Here is a 24,104-nt window from a genome sequence, read left to right as displayed (position 1 = left end):
GAATAATAAACTAATCATAAAACTAAATAAAGTTAATTGTGAACTGCCTAGAGAATTCTTGTTGTTAGCAAGTATAGAAATGTTTAATTAAACTAAATTAAATTTAAATAATTCAAAACTATTATACAGAGAGAGAGAAATTTTATTTTGCCTAGGAAAAGTATCTTTCATTTAACTTCGTAATGGTCTTTACCTGAGAAGCCTACGTACTTTGGATTGTGCAAAATTAATTGTGCAAACAATCTTATTTGAGGATTCTCTTGACAAAATACTAAACTAGCTTAATGAAACTAAGTATCTCTGAAACTACTAGTATTATTATTTGTAATTTGTTGATTAGCTTTAGGTCTAAATAATATGTAAGTGACGGACAATATATCACCAAGCCAAAGATCTTATTCTTTAGGTATTATTTTACTATTCTGCTCTTTTTCTGATGAGTTTAGGAGTACATGGTTTTAGTTATTCTCTTAACAGCCATGTGGGAGATGATTCAGAACTAGCTTTTATCCAATTGGCCAAGAATGGCTTTGAATTCAGGTTTCTCTCATCTTGTATATTTTTTTTCTGCTACTCAGCTCTTGGGGGAAATAAAAGCTTGATAAATAATGCAAGATAATTTTAACCATGCTATAAATGTATTATATAACAATAATTGCATTTATATAGGATTTGTTTGTTTGTTTATTTTACTTGTGTGCTAGTCATTCCTGAAGGCTCCAGGTGTCTAACAATAAAATATCTGCAATCCCATCTTCAAATCACAGAACATCCTCCTCCTGTGCCTTCACAGTTTTTCTGAAGCCCAGGATGGATGAGGCTGATTGAATTTCTTCTGGGAAAGGATTTCAAGGAATGGGGCAGCTACTGAGAAGGTCTGCTTTTGAGGCCCTGTCAGGTGACAGTTCCATTGGGACACAACCTGGAAGAAGTTGACTATTTGATCACATAGTCCATTGGGTAACAAGGCCTGGCGCCATATAGGGCCTTAAGGGTAACAACTGGCATCATGAATTATACTTGGAAGCCAGTTGGTAACTGCTGCCTTCAGGGCATGGGCCATTGCATTCTGTACCAATTTACCTTCTGGATGTTCCTCAAGGGCAGTGCCACATGAACCACATTATGTCTGCATGGGGGGTACCTAGGGCATGAGTGACTGTGAACAGGGCTTCTTGGTCCAGGAAAGGTTGTAACTGGCACACAAGATGTAACTATAAGAGCCCTCCTAGCCACAGCTACCACCTACTCTTCAAATAGGAACTGTGAGTCCAGGAGAACTCACAGATCACAAAAAACCTCTGAACAGAGGAATGAGACCACAGTCAGAGTCTGTTCTTCCCCATCCAGAACTTGACAGTTTCCAGCCTGTAGACCAGTACTACCACCTCCTCACCTGTTTAGCCCAGGGAATGGGATGTGGAGCTGGAGATCATCAGCATATATTACATTGTGCTGGCATATGTTTTCCCCCACTGGTTTCACATATAGCAACTGCCCCTCCAGAGATAAGTGTGGTGCCCACTGTTCTAGGGTTCTAGAAGGCCTTAAGACCAGGCTCTGTTCGCAGGCCTGGTTAGTGTTTGGTGGCTGGTTTCTTTTTTCTTTTTGTTTTTACTGTTATGGCTGTTTTTTTTTTTTTTGTATGTTTGTTTCGGCTGTTACATTTTGTTATGTTTTAACTGTATATTTGATATGTTGTAAGCTACCCAAAGTTTTTTTGTAGAGGGACAATTATAATATGGAGAGATGAGAGATCTGCAGGTGGCCTCTACTGGTTGGAACCAATTCTTCAGGAAGAAGTGAACCACTGCAAAACAGGACCCCATTCTGTAATCCTTCAGAGATGGTCCAGTGGTATCAAAAGCTACTGAGAGATCAAGGAGGACTAGAAGGGTTATACTCTTCCAAGCCCAGTCTTTCCAAAGATCACCCACTAGCATGACCGATGTAGTTTCTGTGATGTATCTGTTGTCCAGATGTTCCAATCACAGTGCCATGATGGGAAAAAAAATGAGATGATCTGGACACAGATGAAACTTCAGAACCTCTCTTATTCGCCAGAAACTTTTCTGTGAGGTGTGAAAGTAGAGGTAGAAGTTTTATTTATATGTGGATAAATATGTTATACTAAAAAGAAAAGAAAGAATGAAAACAAAAGAATCTGTAGTAGCATGGCTGGGCCTGTAAGTTGAAAGTCTAAACCTCCTTTCCCAGAAGCACTCCATGTTGAAACCCCATCTTCTTGCTTTGGTATAGTTGCTTGATTGTTCCTGCTGCTTCCATCTGTCTTCCAGCAGCATTTCACGTGGCATCTTCCCCTGGTCCTAAAATGTGAAGGAGATAGGATTCTCACCATGTATGATGCCTTACTGGCAGTAAAAAGATAAAAATGTGAGAAGAAAATAATTATATAATGTATGTAACTATGTACCTGTAGCTGGAGGTTTCAGCCCTTCCCCATTTTGGAGATGAATCGATATCACCAAGGAGAAACAAAATCAAACTTTATTTTTAAAAAAAGAAACTCAAAGGTATCCAGACTGTCTTCTCCCTATTGGACTTCCAAAGAACTGTGAAGACATGGCTTTTTAGGAGAATGTTTGGGGATGCGAAGGATTAGTCTTTTCCCATCTGATGGTGCACCCCATGGAAGTCTCCTATGATGAGTTTTGGATGGATATGAGGTTTTTAACTATGTATTGGTGAATGCAAGCTTCTGTGAGCTTTCATTAACTGAATGGCATAGAAGTCAAAATAAATATAATATGTGAAACCTGATTTACAAAACTACATGCCAGGTTCATTGCAGACTGCTATACTTTATGAGCTACAGCAGAATCTCTGCTTCCAAATTAGATTTCAACTCACAAGAAGTTAATAAAGGAAAATGGAATATTTTGGGAAATAGCGTGAAGTTACACAAATGCTTTGTTTGTGCAGAATAATGGAAGCAAGAGACAATAGGGTTTAACTGTCACACAGAAGAAGTTAAAACTGAATGCAGTTTCTGACTAAAACAAATGTTTCTTGGAGTTAGCCTGAATTTGAAGGAAAGTCCTCTGCTTCTTTTCCCTGGACCTCTCCATACTTCTTGGGTTAATTCCAGTAATTTAGCAGAGCTGTTGAAGAGATGGTGCTTTCCATTAGTTTTCCCAGCTCAAGTACAGCAGCTTCTTGCTCTGTTTCTTTGGAGGTCTGCCTTTATTTGGGGGGGGGGGGATCGAGGTGGGGAGGGGTTGAGGGAATCTTTCAAGTATATGAGGAAAATCCCATACCTGAGAGAGAGTGTTTATTCAAACTCAAGTGCGGTCAGGAACTTAGATGACATGAAAGGTGGAGCATGGTGGATTTGGGCTAGCAGTTCACAGCAGAAACGAAACTAAAGTTTTGTGTGTTTATGAATGCTTAACATCCATATTTAAGATTTCTAGCCAGAGTAACATTTATACACATAAAGTTAATCTGTTAAGAAAAGAATGTTGTTAGTTTATCTAAGAAATAATGTTCATACTGTTTATAGGGTTCCTTCAGAGTTCTTTATTGTTGTGTTGATTTTCTGATCAAAATTTCCCATAAATTTAAACATCACTAATCCAAAGAAACAAGCACTTTAGTTTTCCAGCATTTTGCCATTACAAACATAACAACTGGTAATATTAATTACTGCGTCAGTTTATATGTGTTATGAAAAATGGATAGTAACCAAAAGTCATGTCCATTTTCAAAAGTTGGGAGTTTTTCTGACTTCTTCAAAAACTTGGCAGGGTTTCCCTAAAATGATATTATGTACTTATTTGCTTACAATCCTTCAGCACAATTAGATAAGTCACAATATATAAAATTTTATTTATTTATTTAAGTTTTACCCTGCCTTTATTATTTTTATATGTGACTTTAATGGAATATAATTCCCCTACAGATTATCTTGATGGTAAATTACATGAGGAAATTGGTTGAAAAGGGATTCTTTGCCAGGCAAATTGTGAGCCATGGTGAGAATTCTCATCTCTCTTGAGTAAGAGATATCTGAGACAAAACAAATGTGGGTGGGAAAAAAAATAGATTTTGCTTCACCTTTTAAAATTGCTTTAAAAATACTTCTACAAGAAATAAACTTGGCATAGTAAAGCTAAATCCTGATGAAAATATTGGGGATGGATTGGGGGTGGAATTAGACAATAATATTGAAGTAAAATTATAATTTGTCAACAGCAGACTTAAAGCACACAGGTGATTCTTTAAATGACTTGATTGATTGATTGATTGATTGATTATATATGGCCACTCAAGCACATGACTCTGAGTGGTTAACAAAACTGAAAAAGAGAATAAAAACAATATAACAAAATTTTATATAACAAAATAGCAGCCAAGAAAAACAACCAACAGCAACAATTCATAATAATTCATAATAGTTCATACAATCAAGAAATGGGCTCACCCACGCCATCAGGGCCCCATGCTTGATGACAAAACCAGGTCTTCAAGGCCTTAAGAAAGGCCAGCAGGGTCCAGACGAGTCTGATCTCTTCTTTATAAAGAAGTCATAGAAAAAAAAGTAATATCACAGACATTGCTACTTTTGGCTCCTGTATAATCAAAGGTTTACAATGCAGAAATGTGTCAAGTTTGGTCTTCTCTGTATATGATATTCCACTCTACCCCTGAAAACACTTTCATCCTTTGCTTTATTGTGAGTTTTCTAACAGGAAATTTATGTTGACTATACAGACAGGATTACTCATATTTTGACTACCGGGTCTAAATAGGGGAACTGTCTACTGACAATAAAGATGTTTTCAGTTTCTCTCTAATCCCTGAAAAACAAGTCTGGGTTATGTAATGTAGGTGGTAATGAGGTCATCTTCATTTCCATGAATAACCTTGTCTGGGGAAAAGATTTAATCATGACGGCTGATGGAGATTTATATGGGGAGGTGAAAAGGTTGCAGATTTTTGTTTTTGGATAGAAAAGCGGCAGTATATTCCCCCCCCCCCGCCTTTTTTTTTTCAAGTTGTAATATGGTCATTTCCTTCAGATTCTTTGATTCTTTCATTTCAGAAACAGATGACTATGCAGAGATCATAGATGAAGAAGATACATATACCATGCCTTCAAGTAAGTCATCCTGTTCACTCTGGATTCCGATGGATTCAATAAACATAACTGAACATCCATTTAATCAGGAAAATTTGGGGATGCATTAGTTTGGGCCCTTTTGGCTATAGTGGAATTAGGGTGATTTGAAATAAATAGACTGAATACACTGATTGTTTTTTTCTACTAATGAGACTAGAGGCATCCTTTGTCTGTGTATGTGCATGCAAGCCCCCAAGTCGATGTTCACTCTTGGTGACTGCCTGGACAAGTCCCTGCAGTTTTCTTGGCAAGATTTCAGAAATGGTTTGCCATTGCCTCCTTCCCAGGGCTGAGAGAGAGTGACTGGCCCAGTGTCACCCAGCTGGCTTTGTGCCAGAGGCAGGACTAGAACTCAGTCTCCCGGTTTGTAGCCTGGTGCCTTAAATACTACACCAACCTGGCTCTCTAGAGGCATCCCAGAAACTGAAAATAAAAGATTCAAGTGTAACTGAAGAATTCACATACCTCCAGTGGAATTATTATTATTTCTTTTAATAGCAGACGTAGAAACACAGACCCATATAAGCAACTTAGAGAGGCCAACTTTGATTGATGGCCGGATGGGAAACTGCTGGGAATCCTGTGCTTCAGTTCAGGCACAATGCTGTGTCTTGCTGACGAGAATAAACCACAGCAAGCTGCAGGATTATGTGTGTTTCCCTCCAGTGTCTTATGCCACTGTGCATTAAGCAAAGGAAGGAGGCAGGACGCTTCCACTTTCACTCTCCAAGTTTCCCTACCTCTAAACCTGGACAGAGTGTGGTTTGTGTTGATGATTAAAAGCAGTAATTAAAACAAAATCCAATTTCCAAAGTGCACGTATAATGGGAAACTTCAACTTGTTCTAAATGATGGAAGCTTTTGTTCTGTGCTCTTCACGCATTGAGGAGAGGAGAGATTTTGCTTTGCATCTGAAATAAGCAGTCTATCTGCCACCACAGAAGACAATTTAAAAAGTAAATACAAAGATTAAAAATATTCTGAAACCGCGCACAACTCCTGGTGACTACAAAGACACATCCGTTTGGCTTTCTTGGCAACACCATGGATGTGTTTTGCTTTGCCACCTTCTTGGATGTGCTTGGACTGCCTGGTCTTGCCCACAGCCCTAGTATTCCTTGGAGGTCTTCTCCCAAGTTCTAACCAGGCTGGACTGTGCTTAGCACCTGAGGTTAGCCAGGGATAGTAAATAAATAAATGAGTATCCTTGTGGGGGAGGGGGAATGGGTGAATTTTGATTGTCAACCATTCTTAATGAAAAACACAGCTCTTAATCGTATGTACCAGATAAATGTAACAACCTCATCCTGAAATGTTCTGTAATATGCAAAGTAAAGTCGGGATAAAGGGCTTGAATGGCATCTTTGCCTCTACAGTGTTATGAAGATGATGTCATAAACATAGATCTTTTATTTTGGGGAACTTGCAAAAACTTCAAATACAATGTCTGTATGTGGGATTTTGAATATTGGAAATACTTTTCCAAATGTAATTTGCATTTTAAGAAGCATTTTCTAAGCTGGTGTTTGATTTTTCTCTTAATTGCACTGCAGAAAGCTATGGAATAGATGAAGGTAACAGGAGATCCTTTAATTATCTATCTGTTTACAATTTTGGAGATATCTTTTTTAAAGAAGGAACTGTTGACTTTCTCTTAATAAAGTGCTGGCTCAATTGTGTATTTTTAAGCCAACAGGTTTGATAGCTATGGAATTATAAAGAGGAAACTGCTTTATTCAAATAAAAAAGGATATATAGATTATTTTATGGCTATTCTTACCTTTTTGTAAAACTCAATAAATAATTTCAGAGGTTGTTCTCTGTGGAAACAAGAAATGCAGCATGTTTCCCACTATTTTATTTGAAATACTGAAATAAAAATAGACTGTTCAATTGGCAGTGAATAATGCCTAATTTTCTTAGGAATAAGCAGTTTGATAAAAAATATAATAAAATGTGCATAAAGTATCAGCAGAGCATATTGCCCAGGTGTTTAGGATAGGTCCTTTTCCCATCCTTCTTCAGACCTCTTAAAACTATTCTTGGCTGATTTCCTGATTAACAGTTCAGTATTATGTATTTTTGCTTGGCAATAAATTTCACTCTTCAGTGGAGTTTATTTCCAGGAATGTATGCATAGGATTAAAACCATGAGCCCCTAAAATATCATGTAATGGAGACCTCTTAAACATACCATTAGCGGGAGCTAATCCAAATAACCCATGTTTTTTTGCATTTCTTTCCATGTGGTCTGTCGGTCATAATTCAGTTAAGATGTTTCAGTTTCATCACTTGCATTAATATAACTAAACACGCTGGAACTAATTCAGTACAACTAGATGTCTCATATCCTTTCCAGGATTTCACTTGAATGGGTGTTTAAGAGGATTCCACTGTGTAAATGGTATTTGTATGGATTGCTTGTGGGCAAATTCTGGTACGTTTTTCAAATGGTAATCATTTTGCAGAAGTTAATGTTTTTTGGTATTTTGTGGATTATTTCATTGGGAGGCTATTTCATCAATGGATTTAAATTTAAATGGATTGTATTTTAATAGCCAGGGATTACGAGATTCAGAGAGAACGGATTGAACTGGGACGCTGCATCGGTGAAGGGCAGTTTGGTGATGTTCACCAAGGAGTTTATGTAACTCCAGTAGGTATCCATAATGTTTTCCTGCTTTTTCCTAAGTCGAATTCTCTTCCTTCTAACTGTGTTATTACTCTTAGGTTGCAGTGTACTGTGAAAATGCAAATATGTCCAGTTCAGAACTTCATTGTCTTACGTAGCAATGGAAAACGTCTTAGCCCAGCACACAGAGTGTCTGCTAACCTTTTAGCTTTATTGATTGCAATTGCATAAACTACATGCCCTCACACATTCATAGTTACCAAACTACTATAATGCTGGCCGGGTGATGCAAGGGGTGTTGGAGAAGACAGAGCTCTTTCTGCAGTGGTTGTGTGCACGGATGGTGTCCTTTGTACAACCCTTCATTTTGTCTTGTGCCAGCAGCCCTCCATCACATGCATTCTCAGTTATTTCCTTTGGGTTCCTTGGCTGTTATGTGGCTGGGCTATGTAGGACTTACTGCTTAGAGGTTACTTTCATTCTTTGTCAACTGTCATCTCGTCTTGTCTGGTTTCAACCAATTTCAGCTTGCTGCTCTTACGCCAATACACCTTATCTTCTGTTATTCTCTCTTCTTTTCTCAACATGGTGTCACTTTGGTTTGTGTAACAAATACGGCTAACACTGAGTATGATAATGATGATTAAAATGTCAGATTAAGGCTAAATGTTCTCCTCACTTGACCCTGAAGTTCACTGTACCACTCTGTGTATCTAACCTCTTTCATGGGGTGTTGTGAGAAAAAGGGGGTGATGGTGGGAAAGAACTGTGTAGGCCAGCTTGTGTTCCTGGACTTTAGACACACGCTGGTATTACAGAAGTTGGGGAGGTGGGAGAAATCATTTGGCTTCAATTTTAAGAAATGTGGAAAAATGTGTCTATTAGAAGAAATGTGCACAAAATATTTGGTGGAGAGTTGTAAGACAAAGTCACAAACTATTGGCTTAAGTGGAATAATAAGAAACGGAAACTGGGAGATTAACTCATCTCTGCTGATAATATCGAAGCTCAGATCCTCCAATAAACTTGCCCAGCATTTACACACAGTTGTTAAGTAGTGAAATGGGAGGAAGAAGATGGAGTCCAAGGAGAAGGGAAGTCTGGCCTGAGTGTGTAATTAGCTGTTGGTAACGTGTGAACATTTTAATGCAGAGAACATTGCCTACCAGCAGCTTCAGATTCAAGCCTGCTGTGGAAGATATTTTAAATTTTCACCAGGAGTTGCAGCTTTCAGTTCCCTTGCGGACACACATGTGCACAGAGAAATACAGATACAGTTGTCTTCCCACGTAGCAATTAGGTTTTAATTAGCTTTCTTCAGTATCATGGTTGAAACCTTGGAGCTTTCAGGTAGGAAAAGTTCTTTATGAAGCTCTGATGCTCTCGACTGGAGAGGAATGCTTTTCTCTTTTTCCATTTTCGGGAGAATTGTGGGATAGGAAAGAGAGGGTATGGCCTGAGCAAGATGAAGAAGCCCTCTAGGGAGGTTTCTTCCCTTAGCCCCACCTTTTCAGACTTAATCTCAAGAGAAGACTGGAGCCACCAGGAAGCAGCATCTTCCAGGTAACTTTGCCACAAGAAATAAACAGAACCCCAATATAATGAATGGAGGTTTCAAAGAAACAAAAACTTATTTTAGTGTAGTCCACTGAAAATATTTTAGGGTAAAAGAGGGAACTGTAAGGTGTTCATCTGACTCTACATTTGTAGATGGTTTCTGGAATTTTAAAAGTGATTAAGGGTTATTTGTGTTTTATTAAACCCTGCAAATACCTTCTTAGTATCACATGCAACCTACTTTTGTCTTTTAAAAAGATGGTGTTGTATGATGCTGTGTATGCACTACAACTAAACAAGTTGCCCAAGCACAGATTCAAATTACTAGAAAAATCAGTTGGTGTGTAATGCTCAATCAGTCACTGAAACTTTTGAGTATTTTTTTCTGTGTAGTCTGAGACAAATCTGGCTAATTTAAGCTGAGTTTATAGAATTATTTCCTAAATGACATAAAATAAATACTTTTAAGTTGTATATTTATGTCTTCAGTTGAACCTCAGCATCCTAATAATGCAGTATTGCATTAATGAGTAAAAGGAAGTTTAAGGAAACAATTTCAGTTTATCATCTGCATGTCAATATTAGTCTTTAATAAATAATAATAATAATAATAATAATGTCTCAAAATACTTCGTTCCCAACTCAGCAATTTCAACAGAACACTATAAATGCAGAAATAAAATTGGAGCAAAAACATTCATATATACTTGGGTCATTTTAGGCTAATTATGTCTTATAGTTAGCTAGTCCATCCCTTCCTTCCTTCCTTCCTTCCTTCCTTCCTTCCGTTTTTTTTAGGATTTCCTTCTTGCATGAGAATGGATGTTTTGATGTAATTGGGAATCCTATCCCTTCTTATATAGCAAAAAGACAAAAGTTAATTTCTAGTCAAGCTGTTATATTTAGGAACTTGAAATTGGCCAATACAGTTTTAGTGTTAATGTCTTTTTATACTTCTGAAGAAATAAATGTTGTTATGCAAATAGGCTTTTAAAAACATATTTAGATCTATCTGAAAGTAGAAAAGTAGAATATAGTAGAAAAGCAAATTTTAAAAACCCTTCCACAATATTAAATTAATTTTAAGTTTTAATTAAGTTAAACATTAACACTTTGGTTAGGTTTGAATTTATTTTAGCTTTTCACAGAATTTCAGATTACTCTATGGTAGGCATTGGGTGAGGAAAGGAACCATTTCCCACCCTCACTCCTACATTTCATATATGTATATATGTATATGAATGCGTAAAGTGGCAGCCCTTTGTCACCTTCAGCTGCATGTCCCAGGAGAAAATGCTCACTTTTTTTTTTTTTTTTTGCAAAACCAGTGAAACGTTGCTTAAAAATTAGTTCAGAATGAATGTGTGTTTGCGATTCCTTTCATTTGTATCATGCGGGCTTTGTGTCTTGTAGGAAAACCCTGCCATGGCAGTTGCAATCAAGACATGTAAAAACTGCACTTCAGACAGCATAAGAGAGAAATTCTTACAAGAAGCCTGTAAGTTAGAAAAAGGTTTTCTTTTTTCAGTTCCGGTTCTTTTTGCAATGACTAGACACACCACGCTTAGGTAAAAACTTTACACTGTACTTTGTTGTAGCACGCGCGGTCCTCATCCATAGGCTGGGCAGGGTTAAGAAGAGTCCTGAAAGTGGCACATAGTCCTTGTCTCCCTCCAAAAGTGCTTGACCTCACTGGGGATTGCGTGCTGAATGGAGGTGGCTCATCCTGTACATCCATCCCAAGGGAGGGGGTTGCTGAGGGTCTCCATCCTGTGTGAGGTGAAGGGGGTGGACGCCCTTCTTGAGAACCAACTCCTGTACCTCGTAGTCCTCCGCCCCCCGAGGCTCACAGAGCTGCTGCCCTGCCTGCCTTTTGCAAGACATGAGAGTTCCATTAGGCTTCAGGGACTGCCCTCTTTTGAGTTTACATATCTTCATTATAAACTAGAGTTTGTAAAAAAAAAAAAAAAAATTATTATATATCTTTGTGGTTTCATTTGGACGCCTTTTGCTGAGGCGTTTTGGTTGGGTTTTTTTTTTTTAATTTTGCTAGTGTAATCTCCCCAGACGCGGTGGCGCTGCGGGTTAAACCGCTGAGCTGTCGATCGGAAGGTCGGCGGTTCGAAACTGCGTGGCGGGGTGAGCTCCCGTTGCTCGTCCCAGCTCCTGCTCACCTAGCAGTTCGAAAACATGCCAATGTGAGTAGATCAATAGGTACCGCTTCGGCGGGAAGGTAACGGCGTTCCGAGTCGTCATGCTGGCCACATGACCCGGAAGTGTCTATGACAACGCCGGCTCCAAGGCTTAGAAACGGAGATGAGCACCGCCCCCTAGAGTCGGATTCGACTGGACTTTACGTCAAGGGAAACCTTTACCTTTACCTTTACCTAATCTCCCCAGAGAGTGAGGAGATTAAGCAGGTTGTGGCCCCATCCTTAGACATAATCTTACAGTTGAAAAATACAGGATGAGATTTGATTCATAAATCCAGATTTGTCATAAACTGTTCGAATCGAAGAACAACAGTGCATATAATTTACAACAGTGATGAAACCATGAGCAGCCAAGATAAAACTGCTACTCTAATGTATGTTTTTAGAATCCTCCTGCATATGTCATGAGATAAAAGGTGGATGTTCCAGGTTTGGCTACAGAATGCTGTCTCTTCCATGGCACAAATAAACAGATTTCCATTTCTTTAGGTGCAAGATTTAGCTCCTGTGCTCTTGAGACAGATAATAGAGTAATTATACTCCTGATCAATAGACTTGATACCAGCGAAAACAGTAAATGAGATTTTCTTGTGGGCATTATATTCGTGTCAGTTTCATATTCCATTACTACCCAATGCATCTGCCTGAGTAGTGTTCCATTTTCCTTCTTTCTACTCTAATGAATAAATACCTAAACGATTCATAAATATTGTGAATCGACAAGACTTTTTTTTTTTAAGTGGATTGTAATGGAGCTTTCTACCATACTTAGTGATAATGCTCACCAATTTATATAGATAGTTCAAGAATAGATAGCTTTGCAAGCTATCTATTCTTGAACTGAACCAATTTAGGCTGATTGAAACACGTTAAATTGTTGTCACACTTAGGTCTCAGTGGCTCCTTCAGAAGGAGAATTCCTGACCTTTTCAGCATAGTTGTGAAATCAAATGCGCACATCATGCTTCTGCACTTCTCTTTCAGTGCTCAGCTCTAATCAATTTGAGTGTTACGGCTGTGCTACAGATACTGAAATCAGTGCTAGTTATGCTTTAGTTTCAAGTGTTGGTGTAAAAGTAATCATGATTAGCGTTAGCGTATTTATAGGTGTAGGACTCATCACAGTCGATGTTGGAAAGGGAAGGGAGATTAAAACAGAGAGATGAACAGCAAAATAGGCAGTGAACACACGGAACGGTGAGAAGTTTCTGCCGCATAGCTCAGTTCCCAGAAAGCACTGTGGTTTACTCTGCAAGCAGAATGATTTCCTGTGTGAAACGTTTAGGTGGAAAATGTGTTTTATGAAGCATTTCTAGCTAACCTAGGTCTAGAATCTATATTTCAACCCTTGTTATAAAAATCATCCTTTTCCTTCTGCTTTCAAATTGCATGTCAGAGTGCGTGTCTGTTTAATGACAATTTTTGCTTTCCCTGTTGTAGTAACAATGCGTCAGTTTGACCACCCCCACATTGTCAAGCTGATTGGTGTTATTACGGAAAACCCTGTCTGGATCATTATGGAGCTCTGTACACAAGGAGAGGTAAGAAGAAATACATGTCCATCCTCGGGTGTTTGATAAAGACATTGGGGAGGTGGAAGTACTGTCTGGCCATCACTCTCGGAGGAAGGAAGCGCCATCAGAATTTACGGCAGAATCATAGTTTCTGATCAAGCCCAGCGGGGATTGTGGAAAACAGCACTGAAGAGGAGACCTAAACCTCGTCTACTCTGTGCTTAGCTGAGTGACAGTCCTGTGGTTTTCTACTGGAAAAAGGGGAGCTGGAAGTTACCATAAATGAAAACCTTTGCGCACCTTCCATGGATGGGAGGCAGTGTAATACTATCTCAGTGAAGCAGCTACTCCTAATAGCTGCTTGTACAACGGAACGAAGGAGCGGGGCCAGTTTGGTGTCGGGTCCTCATGATGCAGCTCAACTCCATTGTTGTGCTTCCAGTTGAAACTGTGTTGCTCCTAGGCACACCTTAAATAACCTGGTTTCCCCCCCTCCCAAAAAATACTCTTGCCTTACAATACTTGATTACGATGGCTACAGCTGCTTTCCAGCTGAAAAGTACTTTAGCGGGAGAAGGGGCAATTCATTCCCAGTGCAACCAAACAGCTGCTGGCAGGATGGCTTCTCTTAGGCAAGAACACTGGAGTCATATATTGGGGCAGAGTTGAGTGGGAGAGGCTCACTGTTTGTTAGATTTTTACCCCACTTCTCGCTTGAGTTCGTAAGATGGCCAGTGTAATTGAAATATAAAATGCAAACAAAATAAGCCGCAATCAATATTAGAATTAATAAAAGCCTGGTGGAAAAGGTGCATCTTAGCCGGTTTCCTGAAGGTGAAGTGGGAGTGCATTCTGGTGCCTGGCAGTGATGCAGAAGAAGGTATTCTCTCACAATCCTCTGATAGCAGTGACATTTCCAAAAGAGAGTCACCTTGTGTAAATGCATTGCAGTAATCAAGATGGGCCATAATGAAAATGAGTAACTGTAGGCAAACCTGACCAATTCAGGATCAAGTAACAGGTAGAACAGTTCCTGTAATTTTGCGAATGTGTTCTTGGTCTCAGCTGTTACCTATGAATCCAGGGGTAGCTGAGGCTTTAGGAACATTCCCAGATTCTATCCTGAATAGGCTGGGCCTGCTTCCTATTCGAACAATAGCACCTCTTCTTATAATGATTTAACTTCGGTTTGTTCTTCCTTAGTTGCCCTCTTGCTTAGACAAGATTCACGACTACTAGCTGCTTTTGGGGGGATTAGTTTGCAGGAAACCAACATGCTGATGGTACTGCTTTCAGAGGCTCCGAAAGACTTCCCACAGAGGTTTCACATAGATAGTACGCAGCACGGAGCCTCAGGGGACACTCTACGTGAGTGCCCTAAATATCAAATTGTAGTTCTGCGGCACCACCTTCTGCAAAACAATGTCCTGACGCACCCCATCCCACGCTCTCTAGAAAGATCACCAAAGTCTGTTGCAGAGATGGGTAACCTGTAAGCATCTTATTAGCCCCCAAGGATTCCACAACTGCTTGGCTGATATTTGGCAGCACAGTGACCATATTTCAGTGGCACATTTTTTTCCTTCCAAAAAGGAAAGATAATAGAAGGTCTCTAGAAGATGGACTGCTTGTATTATCACCCTTAACTCTCCGTCCCATGCAAATGTTGCCCAGAAAGGCATAATTGTTTTAGTTCTTGCCCTCTCTGACATCACCAAGCAGCCTCCTGTGGCCTCCAGCCTGGTGGCCCTTATGAATAGAAGTTAGCTCCCTTAGTCTGTGGAAAGGTCCAGGAACGCTGGCAGGCCTACACTTCCCCCCATCTACTGTATGATACCCACCAACCTAACAAAACAACCTCCGTGCCGTATCTCAACAGGAAGCCTGGTTGAAACCAAGATTATCAGTGATCTCTGAATGTATCTGGAGTTGTAGAGCGCTCAGCTCTAGCACCTGCAGATAGTTCTGAGTATGACGGTTTCAGCTTTTGTAAAACATGCACACACGTTTTGACTGAAAGGAAAGGCTGATGGTAATTCATTTAATTCTAAAGGTCAGTATAGATACCCTAATTTGAATATTGTCATCATTTGTCTCTTAAACCCATCCTTTGAGTGCCCCAACTTTTGAGGTCAGAGTGAGGTTACTGCCAGGGCTTGAGGGAGCCTAGTGATTCTTCAGAAGGCACAGAGTTTCCCTGAAACAGCTCCGTGAGCATTGAGCATGCTCAGTAGCCGTGGAAAGGAGGAGGGCAGTGGAGTGGAGATCCTGGAAGAGAGCAGAGGCTGCTGGAATCCTTGATGCTTCAACATTTTGAATAGAGATCCTTCACACTGCAACATTCTGCTCCTGCTTCTATTTTCATTTAGCCTGACCTTCCTCTCTCTGCTTTATCCTGTAGCTGAGATCGTTTTTGCAAGTAAGAAAATACAGCTTAGATCTGGCGTCATTGATACTTTACGCTTATCAACTTAGCACAGCACTTGCCTACTTAGAGAGCAAACGGTTTGTACATAGGTAAGATCATAATCAGTGTGCAAAATATTCGCATCTAAAAGTATATATCACTGTCTGGTTTAACAGCCAAGTTGGGTGTAACAGTAAGGGGTTTTCTCATCCAGAAAATAAATTAAATAATGGAAAATTTCCATTTTCCATTATTTAGTTTATTTTGATTTAATGAACAAATGCCAGTGTGCGAGTAATGTTTTAACATTTCAGAATCCACTTATTTTCATCCTTGATTTATAGGTCTCTTTGTGAGTATTATTAGTTGGGAATCCAGCAGCATGCCAGAGACTTGGCAAAGGGTGACACCTGCTGGGCAGCCTCTTCCATTGTTTTCTAAAATAGTTGCACGGAGTGAGTCAGAAAGAAGGTGCTCCAAATCTTCCTGTGATTTCCAATTGCCATTTTGAAAAAGCCTGTAACCCTCAAAGCATGAGATAGCAGTGGCGTTTTCCTGAAAACCGTTTAGCCCATTTAACAGCAATAAATGGACTATTTACATTTCCATGTTAATTGAAATGAAAAGCAGTAGGAAGAATACTGGACATTTTTAAGAGTAAAGAAAATGCTCCATTAAACATGGATGTCAGACGTACTATAAAACTTTGAGTTTACACATCCTTGTAGGGAGTTCAGGGTGTTTTTGCATGCATTATTTTCTAATCCTTGCAACACCCCTGTACGGTAGATTGTTAATAACAACCTCATATAAGACCAAGGCAAAGATGCAAGCCATCGATTCAGAACTCAAATTCAAACTAGGTACTGCCTGATTTTTAACTCAGGGGTCAAGGAACCATAAATTAGTCTTGCTCTCCTTAAAAACAGAATCTTGGATTTTTTCCTGCTTTGATGCCCATGCTGTTAGGCGCTTGTACATTTCATTGTGAGGAGATTGGAAAGGGCTGAGCAACATTAATAGGAAGATTGCTCAGCTCCTTTTTTTCCCCTCCTGCTTCTCCAAACATCTGGTACCAAATGGAATTGCCAAAAAGGTTTGTGATCCAGCCCCTAGCAGTAGCAGTGTGCAACTTACTTGTCACAAGAGGCTGTCATTTCAGGGGGAAAAAAACAGTCAGCTTCCAAGGGCCTGGAGTGACTGATGACATCCTGGTATTACTAGAGTGGGTGGAGATGGCTGTTTTTTTTTTGCATTGGGGAGGTTTAAGCAGCTTCCCCTAAACACTACCCCCAATGTGAATATTTACAGTGGTGGGTGGGGTGCTTTCTGAGAGTCAGAATTCTATGCTCTGGAAACGACAGAAGTCCTACTGTTGCATGCCTGTGTTTTACAGTATGATGATGCAAACAGATTCCACAACTGGAAGCTTTCTGTGCAAAAATCAGTGGAAGGCTTAGTTGGGAAAGTCTTAGTAAGGATACCCAGTGCTAAGCTCTGTAAACATTGATTGCCCTTATATTCAGCTGTAGCTGCCCACTCCAGCTAGACTTCCATACAGTATATAGCGCAATATATTTTGCCCTTTTGTTGGAAGAAAACAGGAGCGTGACAGATTTCTGGTGTGAAAATAACGTGATTAAATGTGCCCAAGATGTCTAATGCTCAGGTGCGGATGCCTTAAAATTGAAGGATTGATGTTTATGTCTTCTACCAGGGATATTGCTGCTAGAAATGTGCTGGTGTCCTCTACAGACTGTGTGAAATTAGGTGATTTTGGTTTGTCTCGGTATATGGAAGATAGCACATATTATAAAGGTAAGGAAGGGATTTGTCCACACAATCACAGGCTATAGTCTTTCTGTTGCTTAAACAGAGCGTCCTGTCCTAGACTCACTCCGTAGGGCACAGAGCAAGAGGTATAGTCAAACAGTCTAGAATCAAAAGCCAGTATAGTCAAGGTCCAGTTAAGCATTTTATTCAAAAAGGTTGGTAGCAGCGTGTTCGGGTCTAATCCAGATTTGGCATCAAGTAACAAGGTGAGGCTGCCACAGGAATGCTTTCTGTATTTGACTGCTCAGGGACAAGCTTAAATTCTGGCAGTTCCTGGGGCCCATCGGAATATAGCTCACGCTGATGAAAGCTTAGTGCAGAAACTGGGTTACTTGGGAATAATAGCCTACCCCCAGGTAGATTAGTATTCCCATTCTGGTGTTTCTTGGTTGCTCAGTGTGGTGGGTGTCCACACAGGCCTGAAGCAGACATCTTTGTGTTCAGATCACAGTCCAGGATTGTAGGATTAGAGGCAGCAGAGAATAGCTTATGAAGATCTCCCTGCTAGCTGGACCCCGGCACCACTAGACCAGACTCAGCAGTTCCTTTACGAGCTCCTGTTCTTTTCCTTCCTCCTCAACAGAGGAGTCGTGCAAGGGAGCCATTGCAAAGAATTGATCTGGTTTGCTAAATTGGTTAGATTAAAATGGGAAAACATTTACATATGAACAAATAGAAGAGCACTGGAAATGTCACAAGTGTTCTCCATTCGCAGAATTATGTAAGTGTGCTTTTTTCATGCTTTCCTGTACCTATAGCCTGTCACTAATTGATATCAATAAATGGATGCTCCAAATTCAAGGGGAAGCATGTTGTGGATACTACATCTGGGAGCGGGGAAAAAACAGGGAGAGCCTGTCTCAAAATATCTGACGGCTAGACTGAAGCTCGGGAGCTCTTCTTTAGTGGTGCCACAGCTGTAGAAGACCTTCCTATCAGGATGCTTCAAGCTTGCCCATTTGAGTATCTTTGGGCAATTTTGAAATGCTGCCTGTTTTAATGTTGATGGTATATTTCATATTATTGCTCTTGATGGTTCTGATTTTATAGTCAGATTACATTTGATAAAAATTAGGACAAATACTGTACCAGGCATACACTATTTGGGATGTAAACATCTGGATGACCACTAGATGGTATTGCTCTTTGTGCAACTCTTTGTGGCTAGTCATCTTTTATTCAGAGGCATTTACTTAATGTTTAAATGTTCATGAGATATGGCAATATAAGGTGAAAGTGAGGGATGAATCATACATAGCTCATTTATAAGAAATAGTAGCATACACTGGGTTTCACTGTCGAGCCTTGCTGCTTTCCAGCAATGATTACTTGGGGGCCAAAATTCATTTTGGTCGCTGTATAATATATGCAACAACAGCAATCAGATTACTGGCCCAACTTGGTGAAAAATTCAGCCAGTACATTTAGATCAGGCAAACATGCATGTGTATATGCTCAAAAGTTCAGTTCACAGCACACTTTAGTATAAACCAGTCACAACAACATGAAATGTATGGAGTGGAGCAGAATATTGATTTTTAAGAGGTCCTGAATAGATTTCATTTGTGCACTTTAGCTTCAAAAGGAAAATTGCCCATAAAGTGGATGGCCCCAGAATCCATCAACTTCCGACGTTTTACCTCAGCCAGTGATGTCTGGATGTTTGGTAAGAGAACAACAGCACGGGCTCCATTTCCTGTATCTCTGTGTCCGTTTTAAACTGTCCATTGAATGTGTATCCTCCTTGCCTGCTAATGAATGGCACTCAAAAAAAAGTACTAGATATGTACTAACTAGATATCCATAACTATTTACCCAGACTTAATGTTTAATTTGTGCTGTTGCACTTCTAATTTTCTGTTGACATTCTAGTTGTCCCCCTGCCCAGCCCCAGATTTTCATGTTTGTTTTTCTGCTATCGGTTGTATTTAGAAGATTTTAATCATGAAATGGATTATTGTTCAACTACCAATTCTAGGTTGCAGAAATTTGGATATTTACAAGAGATACTCTTTAGCGATCTAGCTGTCTTGGAGTTTTGCATCCAGCAATGGTAGCCCCATTTACTATAAATTGCTTGAATTTATTTCACCCCCTGCTTTTGTATCCAAATGAAAAGTGGGTTAAAAATGTATAAGTAGATATGTTTCATCTTTATTAATAGTTAATGAGAATGTAGCTGGTTTGCAGTTGGAACATTCATTAGTTTTTAAATTCAGTATATAAAAAACATAAGTAGAAAACATCATCTGTTTTATTCGCTTCCTGGGCAGTTACTGATGCTAGAATGTTTTAGTTGAAACTTCTTTGCTGTTTGTTGAAGTTATAACTGTAAAGTTATCAATAATTTCTATAGGTAGGAACAAGTCAGGGAGCATTAGGGGAAGAAAGGACAGTATCTCTTACTGATACTAATACGATGACAAAGGTCAATTGAACAGAGCGATTATAGAAACTGTACTCATTGGCCAATTGTGTACAAATGTTTTTGAAACAAATACTCATATTGTAATATATCATAAAACAGATTTTTTTTTAAAAAAGAAAGCATTGAATAATAATAATAATAATGGAGTTTTTACCATGTTTACAATGATGAATAATAACAGCTTTTGAGATGCTAATCTCAAAAAAAAAACACCTTTCATATGATGGGTATCAATACATTTGCTACATTAATTCAGCTAAGTATTAAATGAATTAACCGCAGTGTTTTCATTAATACCGAATACAGTTTAGTAGACTTTGAGTGCCATAGATATAAACTCTGTGGTCTTTTGTAGGCATAATGTCCCTTTAATCTGTAAATTCAGGTGCAGAAAACCCTGTTTGGATTTAATGGACATTCTGCTTTAGCAGACGTCTTTTCCCGATACACTATTGATTTAACAGACAGGCTTTACTATACAGTAGGTGCAGTGCATAAAATAAAACCAGCCCCAAATGCAAAAACTCTCTAAAGATTTATTTCCAAATGCCTTTTTCAAATGTGTGTGCAGTGGAAGGTAACAGGAAAGATATATCCTGAAGCTTCCTTTGGAAGAGAGTTTCAGAACTTTCCTATAATGGCTGAAGGGTTTTCTCATGACTGCAACGTGCATCTCAGAGAGTAAGGTGAGAGGGGAATTTGGCTGTCTCAGAAAATTAAGCGGAACGAGACCTGGCTGGTACTGAACTACTGGGAAATTCTATTGCTATGGAGAAATTCAAAGGACATCTTTGAAAAGGATGTTGGGAAACCACTTGCATATTATTGCCAAGGAAACTATGGAAGCCACTAAAATGTAACCAGAACTCAAACTTGAAGTGGCAGATTTTATCTAAAGTGATGGGAGAGGGGAACTGTATGAAAAAAAGTAACCCCCAGTATGCAGAAGTCCCAAATTAGATAAGGCTTGGAAGGTAATTGTGAGTACCAGAATTTCAAATGCGCCCAATTGGCAATAGTAGAGTCCTGGGCAGGCCCCTGCTAGGAGGAGGCAAACAGCCAGCTGCTTCATCTAGATGTACTTAAAAATGTTAACCTTATTACAGAGTTCGAGATTTAGGCAAATTTAAGTGATTGATGCCAGGTTCTTGTTCTCTATACGAGACTAGGGTTGTATGAAACTTTGCTTCGCAAAGCAACAGTGATCCTCTCATTTCTAAGGCCCAAGTGCAGGGACCATGCTTTGGTCTACTCTGAAGCTGCCCTCAGTCGCCTTCTGTAGAGTTTGCACACAGGTGTGAAAGCGACACCTCTTTAGCCTGTGGAGTGGAGGAGATGGGGGGAAGGCTGCCTAGCTCCTTGATTATAAAAATGCTCTCGGCATGCTTGGAAGCTAGCCGGCCAGTCTGGACCTCCTTCCCCTTGCCCCTGGGTCTGACTGCCTTTGGCTTGACTGCAAGGTACCCCATAATTCTCAATGAAACGGCCACAAGGCTGCCTGAAACAAGCAGCCCACGCCACATCATCTGGAACCCCCTCCTTCTCACTGGAAGTATTCCAGCGCTTGGGCCAGTGGTGGAGGAAGCTGAAGGTGCCTTCTCCCACAGCGCTGTCTCTCCCAAGCAAGTGCATTGGGTTTCTTTGGCACCATATGAATTGGTTTGATGAAACCCACCTTAGTCATTTCCTACCAGCCTAGAAGAGAGGAAGCAAGCAAAAAGGCCATCCTTGCCATGTGTATCCCCTGAATTGCAAGGGCAGGGCAAGTTCCAGTGTGTTGATATCAGTCAGGGAAAGGGTGATCCGAAGTGAGGCTGGTTCCCAGTCGACCTAGAGCAAGAGGTGGAACAAGGTGACCTGCATTGCTCCATTTTAAGTAAGGAAATTCTGTCTCTAGCCAGAGAGAGGTGGGGCATCTAAACCTTGATTGTTCCCTCGTGATGTCTCAGCAGTTTCCCTGGGAACAAAATTACCCTTTTTCTTGTTGTCAGCTAGCTGTGTCTTTTCCTTGTTGGTTGGAGCAAAGGTACCATGGTAAATTGTAATGGTTATGAAAAACAGTAGGTAGGTTCAAAGTTCATTTCTGAGAAAGCTTGCAGCTACTTTTACTTGCCAGCTTGTGTCATTTCTAATAAATTATTGCTACCCATTCTCAGACAGATAGTCATCAACTACCTGTAGACATGAGTAAGAACTCCAGTTTTATTATCTCAGGATTTAAGCTGGCTGATACCTTTTCTGAACGTTCAGTTTCACTTTAACTGCTCACTTTCTGAAGAGTTTGCTGTTCTTTTTTGTTTCCTAGGTGTATGCATGTGGGAAATCTTAATGCACGGCATAAAGCCTTTTCAAGGAGTGAAGAACAACGATGTGATTGGCCGGATTGAAAACGGAGAGCGGTTGCCGATGCCACCAAACTGCCCGCCTACCCTTTACAGCCTAATGACCAAATGTTGGGCATATGATCCCAGCAGGCGCCCAAGATTTACAGAACTTAAAGCTCAACTGAAGTAAGAATTCCCTTTGGATTCGCTCGCATGTAATATGCTAATCTTTTTGTGTGAAAATAACAGTCTTTATGTGGGGGGCGGGGGCAGTGGTTGAGATTTGTTTGGAGCAAGGGATACAGTGGCATTTCCTTGTAAATCAGGCTTTCATTATTCTTGATTGCAACTTGGAATGCTATCATTTTAAATTAAAGCAGCGTATCTAAGGGATAACTGTAATTTGAATCCTATGACAGTAACGTAATTGTTCTGTTTTATGCTTTTCTGACAATATGTCAGTGGTGCCTCTGAAACTGCTGCCAAAGGCTGTTTCTGGAACAAGTATCCATCTTCAAATTCCTGTCTCCTCTTCACAGTTCCTTGTTTTCATGTTGACTGCGTTGTACTAATTGCGTTTTACTGGTTGCAAGAGGAGATGTTCCCATCGCCACATTTGGGCCACACAGGCATCACTTCTCTTGTGGTTTAAAACTTTTAACTATCTTTGTAGAGGCTGGATATGTATCCCTTATAGATCAGCTCTGCAGATAGTATCTTAAATCTTCAGATTATTCTGCTTTTCTATGACAAAGATGTCCAATAACATTGCATGATTATTAATAACTGTGATAAACGGGATAACAGTATCAGAAAAATAATAAAATCCAAAACAGCCTCCAAACTCCATCCTCCAAATACCAAAGCAGGGTTGTACTATAATCTGCATATATGAATGGATCAGTGTCCATTCAAAATCATCTGTTTTCCGTAACTTGCCAGAAAGGGAGAAGCAGTGGTGTCTGGCAGTCCCCTTTTCTCCCTGTCCTTTATTCCATAGCTGTGGAACTACAACAAAGAAGCTCCTGTGCCTCATGTCACTTCAGTGGTGAAGGAACATGAAAATGGCTTCAGATGTGGAATCGTGAAAGGGATATTTGGGAAGAATTGGACTGCAAGAGATCATGGAATACCGTTTGTTCCTCATTTAGCAGAATAAAATGCCATACCACTGGGTTTTTTTTTCCATGGGAGGCCAGGAATGAGTCACATCTCCAGTTTCAGCCAGCCTGACTTTAAATAACTTCAACTTTTTTTATTTTTCTTCTTTTCTCTGCACAAAGAGAAATGCTTTTGGCTTCACCATCACTCCATAAAGGCTAAGTCAGCCCTTTTGCCTGAAGCATTGGGAATTCCCTTCTGGTGAGGCAACTGTGGGCAGTCGAAAGGAACACATTTCAGATCTTACATTATGATGTACCCACAAAGCGATTCTGTGTCCCTGTTCAGAGTTTCCTTTTTTATATTTTCTATCGTCATCCTTCTTTTTATTTGATTTCCATGAGAAAGAAGTCCTCTGCTGTTATGTATTTTGTACAAAGCCAATGATTTCAAGGTAGATAACCAGAAAAGTAGCAGGTAGCCGACCACGGGTCCTTATCTCAGGCAAGGAGCGACTTTTGTGAGTTTGACACGCTGGGACTTTTGATCCTGGAAGGCTAGTGAAAGGTGAATAGGTGAACCACCATTTTAAACATTTCAGTCCTTTCCTGCCTTGTAGACACACTTTTGTGGGAGAAAGCTAATGTTTCAAACAAGCAGTGTCTCGTTCAGCAATGCAGCAGTAGGTGTTTTTTATACTGTGTTCCATTTCTGATGAAATAAAATTGTGCAGAAGTGTTCATATTTTAGGGAGCTATAAAATCTAACAGTAAGCAAACTCAGCCACTTAAGTTTCTAAGGTGCACATCAAACACTGCTTCACTGCTGCATCACAGCCCAACTTAAGATAAATTGGCCCAACTACAATACCACAGCAAAGGATTTCTTTTAGCTTTTATTTATTGATGGTCTTGTATGTCCCACTTTGAAATCCACAAGGCTATTTATAGAA

At 39.8% G+C, this 24,104-nt stretch overlaps 1 protein-coding gene across 2 annotated transcripts in view; it reads left to right on the top strand.

Annotated features, from left to right (window-relative positions):
* PTK2 (protein tyrosine kinase 2) overlaps positions 1-24,104 on the top strand; it is a 224,404-nt gene that overhangs the window by 160,977 nt on the left and 39,323 nt on the right. For both annotated transcript variants that reach the window (XM_063299713.1, XM_063299714.1), the window contains 8 exons: positions 5,066-5,122; positions 7,702-7,799; positions 10,746-10,830; positions 12,986-13,086; positions 15,461-15,576; positions 17,184-17,284; positions 18,876-18,965; positions 22,033-22,237. In XM_063299713.1, coding sequence (XP_063155783.1) covers positions 5,066-5,122; positions 7,702-7,799; positions 10,746-10,830; positions 12,986-13,086; positions 15,461-15,576; positions 17,184-17,284; positions 18,876-18,965; positions 22,033-22,237 — 853 coding nt within the window. The remainder of the gene's footprint in view (positions 1-5,065; positions 5,123-7,701; positions 7,800-10,745; positions 10,831-12,985; positions 13,087-15,460; positions 15,577-17,183; positions 17,285-18,875; positions 18,966-22,032; positions 22,238-24,104) is intronic.

Source organism: Candoia aspera, chromosome 3, assembly GCF_035149785.1.
Source record: "Candoia aspera isolate rCanAsp1 chromosome 3, rCanAsp1.hap2, whole genome shotgun sequence".
NCBI classification, from domain to species: Eukaryota; Metazoa; Chordata; class Lepidosauria; order Squamata; family Boidae; genus Candoia; species Candoia aspera.
Note: the sequence above shows the minus strand (reverse complement) of the source record. Positions and strands in the feature narration are given on the sequence as shown.